This window comes from Carassius carassius, chromosome 4 (genome assembly GCF_963082965.1).
Source record: "Carassius carassius chromosome 4, fCarCar2.1, whole genome shotgun sequence".
Classification (NCBI taxonomy): domain Eukaryota; kingdom Metazoa; phylum Chordata; class Actinopteri; order Cypriniformes; family Cyprinidae; genus Carassius; species Carassius carassius.
The window spans coordinates 17,845,693-17,854,273 of record NC_081758.1 but is presented as its reverse complement, the minus strand read 5'-3'; the positions used below and the strand labels follow the sequence as shown (position 1 = coordinate 17,854,273).

General features: G+C 39.8%; 1 protein-coding gene across 2 annotated transcripts; it reads left to right on the top strand.

Moving 5' to 3' along the window:
- Positions 1-625: 625 nt before the first annotated feature.
- Positions 626-7,033, top strand: LOC132138860 (nuclear receptor subfamily 2 group F member 1-A-like). Of its 2 annotated transcripts, XM_059547711.1 has the most exons (4): positions 1,488-1,620; positions 1,799-1,884; positions 3,234-3,761; positions 6,467-7,033. In XM_059547711.1, exons 2-4 carry the CDS (start codon positions 1,872-1,874, stop codon positions 6,739-6,741), a joined length of 816 nt encoding a protein of 271 aa, XP_059403694.1. In that variant the 5' UTR covers positions 1,488-1,620; positions 1,799-1,871; the 3' UTR covers positions 6,742-7,033. The 2 variants fall into 2 exon arrangements, with proteins under 2 accessions (XP_059403693.1, XP_059403694.1); XM_059547710.1 differs by having other exon boundaries at positions 626-1,884.
- Positions 7,034-8,581: the final 1,548 nt, after the last annotated feature.

Genomic DNA, 8,581 nt, shown 5'->3' with positions numbered 1-8,581 from the left:
TCTTTTGTGCCCTGGCTGGCTGTTTAATCTGTTTCCTATTACTGATAAAGCATTCCGTTATGCTGATATGTTTCCAGTCAGTGATTGTCATCGCGCGTCCTAATACTTTTTTTATTTAATCGTTTTACTGAGAGCTGGGTGTATTAGTGACATGAATGTAGGCTATGGTTTAATTTCGAGCCGGTATTGTTCTGTCACGATAACATAAAATGTTAATGGGTCCTTCCCATTTCAGATCTGGACATTGTATTGGGTATTTCTTTTTAATTAAGACTACAGCTTCGAACAAAACACTTTCAACTTTGTGTTGCTCGCACCAGTCCTCCCGCCTGCCGCGCATTTGTTTATATTTCACGTGCGCGTATAGTTCGCCCATTGCTTTCATCCCGTTTTCGCCGCTTCTTTCTGGGATTTCTTCGTCTTTTTGTGACAATAGACGGCCCATTCTAATCGGGTTTCAAAGTAAATAGCAGCGCAGGGGCGAGCGCAATGTAAATGGTGCTTGTCAGAGCCCTCAGTCGTAGGTAGCGAGAAGCGAGGACTCTAACCAATGGAGTGAAGGAGGCTTGGCTAACCTTAGCCTCCCATTTTCTCTCTCCCCCTCGATGCAGGGTTCTGACCAGTCAGTCGCCTTTGATTATCAGCTGCCAGCAGCCCCTCTCTTGGCTCCTTGACACTAGCACCATATAAGGCGCAGCGATCTCCATAGAAACGTGTCAGTTTCAATAGTAGTGTCAAAGTTCACTATATACAGACATTCGCGCAGATCTCCGTTTCGGAAACATTGCTCCGCTGGTACTCCCGTTAAAACGCATTCTTTTTGGGGTCTTTGCTTCTTACATATTCCATTAGGGTTTTTTTTTTCTTTTTCTTTATCCTTGCTCTGTTCCTACTGGAGAGGTGAAACTACATAGGCACTCGGGCGCCGTTTTTTTTTTTTCCTCATGCTGGACCAGATGAGCTTTATTCATGAACATAGATAGAGAAATCCGTTCTTCAGTGTTTCCTCCTCCCCAGCCGCGAATACGGAGAGAGGAGCAAGGAAGAAAAAAGAGGGGAATTTATTTTGCACAGCACTTTGGATCTCCGGTCCAACAGAAAGCTATTATTTTTGCTTCAACGTGAAGATTTTTATTGCAGTATTTTTTCAGGAAAAACGATTTTTTTATTATTACGTCTGGGATCGCTTTCTCTCTACACGACTGGGTTCCCGAATGGCTGACTGCGATTTACCCTGGAACTGGCCTCCCGACAACTGCATATCCTGATCGGGTGCCTTTCTATCGACTCCGGTATTTTGAATGTATTGATCTTTTGCTGCTTCTACCTTTTTCCTATGAGATTGAGTTCTCCGATCTGAATTCGCGCTGCCGTTCTCATAAGACTTCCCTTTTCCTTGCTCCGATATCCGAGCGACCAGTTCGCTTGAAATCACTTTTCGGGCCCGAGATATGGCAATGGTAGTTAGCGTCTGGCGAGATCCGCAGGAAGACGTGGCCGGAGGACCTCCGAACGGCCCCAATCCAGCAGCTCAGCCGGCGAGGGAGCAACAGCAGGCGGCGTCAGCGGCACCACACACTCCGCAGACCCCCAGTCAGCCAGGACCACCGTCCACACCAGGTACGGCTGGCGACAAGGGCAGCCAGAATTCTGGACAGAGTCAGCAGCATATAGAATGTGTTGTTTGCGGGGACAAATCGAGCGGCAAGCACTATGGTCAATTCACCTGCGAAGGATGCAAAAGTTTCTTTAAGAGGAGTGTCCGAAGGAACTTAACATACACATGTCGTGCCAACAGGAACTGTCCTATTGACCAGCACCACCGTAATCAGTGCCAATATTGTAGGCTGAAGAAATGTTTAAAAGTGGGCATGCGGCGGGAAGGTGAATATTTTTCTGAACACAACACTATATTGCTATACACAGGTTTCATGTTCAGATATATGTTAGGCTACATAAAGCTCGCACTATAGCTACACATACAAACGCGAAATAAACGTGCTTTGATTGCTTGCTAAAGAGTATCAGAGGGCGCCTACAAGCAGTAGCCTAGTAAATAGCCTACTCGAGAATTGCCAGGATCAGCATGCATCTTAAAAAAGTAATTTTGTTTGCATAGATAGGCAAGCATCATATGCACCCATTTCAACTCTGCCAATTACATGAGATACTAAAAAAGAAAGATAAAGGAGAGATTAAGTGTGTGTGTGTGTGTGTGTGTGTGTATGTGTGTGTGTGTGTGTGTGTGAGAGAGAGAGAGAGAGAGAGAGAGCGTGTGCGTGCTGGAAGAAGGACTAGACTGCCGAAAAGCTACTACACTCTCTAACCCCATATTGTATACCTAAAAGATATAATGGGCTATCTTTTTATCTCTAAAAAAGTAAGACGTGGCTCTGTGTTTACGCCATATCCTAGAGTAAACGTTTAGAGGCCTGTCTGTCCCCTCTCAGCCTGAGAGCTGCATGCGAACAATGGCCTTTGCAACTTACTGTCTACTGTTAATAACTGACTAACAAAACTGCTATTTATACCCCGTATGTTGTTTTAAAATAATAATTAATTCAACGTAAGACTGTGCCTATATAAATGCATTTTTGTTTGAAATCAATACAAAAACAAAGTCTTCTTTCTCGACTATGAATAACATTTTTCAGGATTTGGAGTCACTATCCTAATCGTTAAATTAACTGTAAACTTATTACTAGTAAATAAATCTATGCATAGCCTATGTATTACAGGCATTTATGGCAAAATATTATCCTATTAGAGTGTAGCATTTGTAATAAGAAAGAAGCTGGTGGCCTGACTAGTTCTACTACTAGTCGAGATTTAACCCCGGTCCTCGTCGACTATGTTTGCACATCAAACAAAAAATATTAAAAATATGAATCGTAATATGTACTTGTGTATGTGTGTGTGCGCATGTGTGTATGAAGACGAAAAAAGAGACCGAGAGAGAGCTAGAGACTGTTTGTGTGTCTTCATACTAGCTGTTGAAGTCCATATAAATATTAACATCTAATAACCGATGAGGTTGCAGGGCTTCAAGAACCACGTGAAATTATTTTCTTCTAGACATAATGGTAAACAGTTTGTTATTTTGTGGTATTTTCGTAGATTTTAAACAGCAGTATAGAGTACTCATGCATTCGAAGTAAAGCTTCCACTTCCACATCAATTATGTTTCTCAGTTCTGGATGTACATTTCCTCTCCCTTTCTTTCTTTTTGTCAGCGGTTCAGCGAGGAAGAATGCCTCCAACCCAACCGAACCCGGGCCAGTACGCGCTAACGAACGGGGATCCTCTGAACGGTCATTGCTATCTCTCCGGATACATCTCGTTACTACTTCGGGCCGAGCCTTATCCTACGTCTCGCTATGGCAGCCAGTGCATGCAGCCCAATAATATTATGGGGATCGAGAACATCTGTGAGCTTGCAGCTCGCCTGCTCTTCAGTGCTGTGGAATGGGCAAGGAACATTCCTTTCTTTCCCGACCTGCAGATCACTGACCAGGTGTCCCTGCTCAGACTAACATGGAGCGAATTATTTGTGCTAAACGCTGCTCAATGCTCCATGCCCCTACATGTGGCCCCATTGCTCGCCGCCGCCGGCCTGCACGCCTCGCCAATGTCGGCAGACCGCGTCGTGGCCTTCATGGATCACATTCGTATCTTCCAGGAGCAGGTCGAGAAGCTCAAAGCACTGCACGTCGATTCTGCAGAATACAGCTGCATTAAGGCAATAGTGCTCTTCACATCAGGTGAGTGTGTGAGACGAGGCCTACTCACAGACATAAGGGGGCAATGCATACGGGGTAGATAAGCTTCGGCGTTGACGCTATAGCTCACTAGTGGGTCTCAAGCTGACTTTGTACTGTAAAATATTTTTATTTTACAAAGTTATAAAGTGGTAATTCAAATGTGATCGATTCAAAGCATTCACACATTTTTTATATATTTATTGTAATGCAAAATGTCACATATTATTGTGGTCAACACAGATGACATTGAAGTATATTTTGCAATATTTGTGAAGGTTGACAAATATACATAAAACAAAAAAATTCTAAATAGCAGCTTGAATATGCATTTCACATTAATTTTGTGTTTGTAAAATATTTAGGCCAATATTGTACAATCAAGTGCATATCTAGTTCAGAATGTCTTTCATAAATCTGCACAACCACTTTGGTTCACAAATGTACATGAGGCAGTGTGCATATACAAATATACATCTGGGGCTCTCTCTATTGAGAAAAGGTGACTACCAAGGCCTTTATTGATAATAATTGATTTTAAGCTCGGGCGGTATTTTTAAATTATATTTTATATCAATGCGCAGATATATCAATTAGACGGGTGTCTGTCTTTTTATTGACTGGTTAATTTGTCAAATAGCTATAAAATTAGCTAAGCTATAACAATTTGAACAAAACATTGATCTACACCAAATTACCCTTTAGACCTCTATAGCATTGTAATTGATGTTTATCATACATAGGTTTTCTTTCGTCAACAGACGATTAAAAATATAATGTTGTTAATAAGGTTTAAACGGACTGGTATTTTTAATAGTAGCTATTACACTACTTACGTATTGTATGTCTTAATTATGATTTGATCTAAGTAGGATATTATTTAAATTATAAATATTAACATTATTTATTTTAGCAGTTGGAATTGTATAGCTTACCTACGCATTGTATAGCCTAGGCTATATAATTATTTATATATATAATTATTTGGCTCAGAAACAAGACAAGCATCGCTTACTGGTAATGTTGTGTAGTGTGTGTAATGTAGACAATAAATTTGTCGTCGTTTTTGCCTCAAGGTGAAATAAGAAGAGGCGTTCGAGTTAAAGTAGGCCAGGTCGCTTGGACACTTTGTGTAGGCCTATTGCCTTAGTTTTTAGAAATATGCGTGACTGCTGAATCTGTATGGCATGCCAAATCTTAAATATATATATATATATATATATATATATATATATATATATATATATATATATATATATATATATATATATATATATATATATATATAACTTTTAATGTTTTGAACATCTAATCTATCCCACCAATGTAACGTCGTGCTTGTTTCTCAATGACGTCAGTCTCACATGTTACCTTTCTTGCCATTCTTAACAATGAATTGGAATTTGGGATCTGGACCGGGTAGCGAGTCAGAACAACTGGATAAAAGGATTTCCTAATCCATAAGACGTGAAAGCAGTAGTCTACGATTCAAAAATAACTAGCAAATTCTAGAAATGTTTATTTGTTGTCAGCACTCAGTTTTGGACCTATATGTTTCACGTGATGGATTAATAATGCGGCCTTGGTTTTGTCTCTTTTTGGGTTCTTTCTGATTAAGTGTAAATTAAGTAGAAACTATCAAGAAAAACATCCCTAGACATACGAAAAACATTACATTGTGTTCCTGAATTCTTTTTTTTTTTTTTTTTAATGATTATTATTATTTAATAGCAGTGCTTTCTGCACATGCTGGCTGCAGCGGAAAGTTGCCCAGGAGGTCACTTAACCGAGAGATTTTAGCATGGACTTAGCACAGTTCAGAAGGTAATTGTATTTGATCACAGTGTCTTCTAGTCCAGTGCAATTAAGATGAGTCTCTGAGGCATGTTGTACACCACGCCCTTAAACTTTAAGACGTAAACCGAAGAAAACGTTAACTCTTATTTTGATCATTATATTTTGTTCAATACAGCCGCCATATTTGCATACTGACAGAATTGGTATTGGCCTGACTATGGTGTTCACGAAGACGTTTGGCTGAACTGATGCTGGCAGTGGTTGGGCTAGTTTATTTGCTTACTGCATTGGTGTTCATGTGGTATTTGTAAACAAGTTTTTAATTCATGTCATTAATTGATATAGGACAGTTGGATCGTAGGATAGTTCTTTGAAATTTCGGCGACTGTGTCCTGTGTTGGATCGTTGGATAGTTCTTTGAAATTTCGGCGACTGTGTCCTTAAGCAAGTCCACGGTAGCCTAATAAATGTGATTGCTCACAACAGAGGCAACTGCTTGTACAGGGAATCGGGCGAGAAATTACTCGGTAGCATCTGGAGAGCAATTAGGTCATTATTTGGTTATTACCAAGCCCAATTCTCTGTCAAATATACAGCTGGATATTCTATATTTGACACAAGGCATGAGCGCCTTCTCCATCTTCTTCAGTCGAGCTACTACAGTATGTAGTATGTTTAGTCTGATTTGTAAGCGTGCATGCGGTGTGTCCCCTTACAACGCAGGAAGTGCGTTCTGCTACTCTTGAGGGATTGCACAGATGTATAGTTTATTTTTATCACAGGCAGCCTCATACGCTGCGTGATGCATGATGTTGGGATCATGTTTGTTCATCTCACTTTGTCCATAACGGTAATGCTGATGCTGAATGATAACCTGGGCCTCTTTTCTGTGCTGTGTTTTGTCTATTCAGACGCTTGCGGCCTGTCAGATGCTGCACACATCGAGAGCCTGCAGGAGAAGTCTCAGTGCGCCCTGGAGGAGTACGTGAGGAGCCAGTACCCAAACCAGCCCAGTCGCTTTGGCAAGCTTTTACTGCGACTGCCTTCTCTCCGCACTGTCTCATCGTCAGTAATAGAACAGCTGTTCTTCGTTCGCTTGGTAGGTAAAACTCCAATTGAAACCCTCATCAGGGATATGTTATTATCCGGGAGCAGCTTCAACTGGCCCTACATGTCCATTCAATGATCCGAATGAGCCAGTTAAACAAAAAGACTAAAGGACCAAAATTCTGCAAGCCCTTTCAAGAAGACTATATATATATATATATATAGGACCTAATTTCTGACCACTTTAGAAAGACACTCTTTTTTGTCTTCTGGGACCGAAATGGAATATGTAATGTACAAAGATTAAAGAACTGGACGTACTCCCGTGTAAATCCATCGCCGTCATCAAGAACACTCCCCTTTTTGTAAAATACTAGCCTTTATTTTCTTTCTTTTTTTCTTTTTTTTTTTTTTTTGTAAAGAACAAAAATGCATACAGATAAAATGAAGAACTCCATATGTGCAGTTAATTGAGCAAGTCTATGCGGGAACAACAATTCCAAACAATTATAAGAAATGTCCTGTGTCTATGTATCTGTTTTGTATTTTTTCTGGTTCTAAACCAGTTTTTTTCTGTGATTATATACTAATGATTTTTGATATAACCTTTTGCTTCTTATAATGAGTGCGATATATGTTGTTGAAGATATGTTCTCCAAGAATTAAAATTGAAGTGAGAATTTAAAGAAATAAAGAAAAACAGACAAATAAGACACAGTCTAATCGCAATGACAATTTCCCTGATGTTTGAACCTTCCCCCACTTGATGCTATGGACATGCAACTTCGGCGAATCTGACCTCATGGACATTTTAAGGAGAGGACACCGGTGAAACTTTTTCTTGGTTGTATGTGTGTGCGAGTGTGTGTTGAGTCAATTATCAGTCAGAGATAAAAGACATGAAAATCGAAAGCACTTTTAATATATCATTTTCAGATACATTTTGTTTGTCTTTTTTTGTTGTTGCTATTTTTCCTTCTCTTTTTTTCATTGTTTGTTGCCTTTTTTATTTTTGCTCAATCTATGATATACCTGTGCAGAAGGGTCGCGTGAAGTTGTGTGATGGTGACTATACTATTAAAAAGGAAATAGGCAACACTGTCTCGCTCTCAGCATATTCAATGTTCATGATGCAATTAATGATCTGTTCCAATGGCATTTGGGACGTGCTTTTACATTACGCATATTTCTGTTTTGCCAACCAAAACACACAGCTTTGTTTCATTTTGTTACGCTGACCTGTTGACATAAAATTTCAAGAATAGTTTTGAAATACTGTAAAACCTCTATAAGTAGAATACCACAGAGGTTATAAATGCAAGCATTTGATTACTTTTAGTGGCATATATATTCTGTGTGCATTTTGGTGAGCACGTGAGTTTTCTGTATTACCTGGAGTCCCTGCGTCGTGCGCAGAATAAGATTTCTGTGACGTTGCTACCGACTGGTTCAAAGATCTATGCCTTCACCGCATTAATGTGTAATATTTTTCCCAGACTGAAAAGCTTTCTCATAGTCAAAGAGAAGATATAAACAAATAGCGTTCCTCTTACAAGACAATTGGTTTCTTCTTCAATCACTGCAGTAAAAAAAAATTACATCTAAACTCGCAGACTAGCCTACTATTGCTTTGAACGTATCTGTTTTAGGACAGATGTTTTCACTAGGAGCGCAGCAGCAGTTAGGCTAAATGTGTGATCAATCTAAGATATGTATAATGTCGCGTGTAAGCCGGTCGATATGAGCACTACGTGTGATGTATTGTACCGAGAAATTCATGTGCATGTGATTGGTTAGAATCAAGAAAGGAAATCACTTGATGTTCATACGTGTGCGATTGATATTCATATGCACGTAAATAGCATACCTTTCACGTGTGATGTTTACTGTGGGAAGGAGGCCTGTTTTTTGTAAGTAGGCTACTGTGACAAGAACTTTCGCTGACCCCCATGTCACTGAATTTTTTTAACGAGGGCTGC

Coding starts and splice junctions, on each gene's coding strand:
- LOC132138860 (XM_059547710.1), top strand. CDS start 1,452: ATGGCAATGGTAGTTAGCGTCTGGCGAGATCCGCAGGAAGACGTGGCC. Junction 1,885..3,233: donor AGTGGGCATGCGGCGGGAAG/GTGAATATTTTT, acceptor TCTTTTTGTCAG/CGGTTCAGCGAGGAAGAATG. Junction 3,762..6,466: donor AATAGTGCTCTTCACATCAG/GTGAGTGTGTGA, acceptor TTGTCTATTCAG/ACGCTTGCGGCCTGTCAGAT.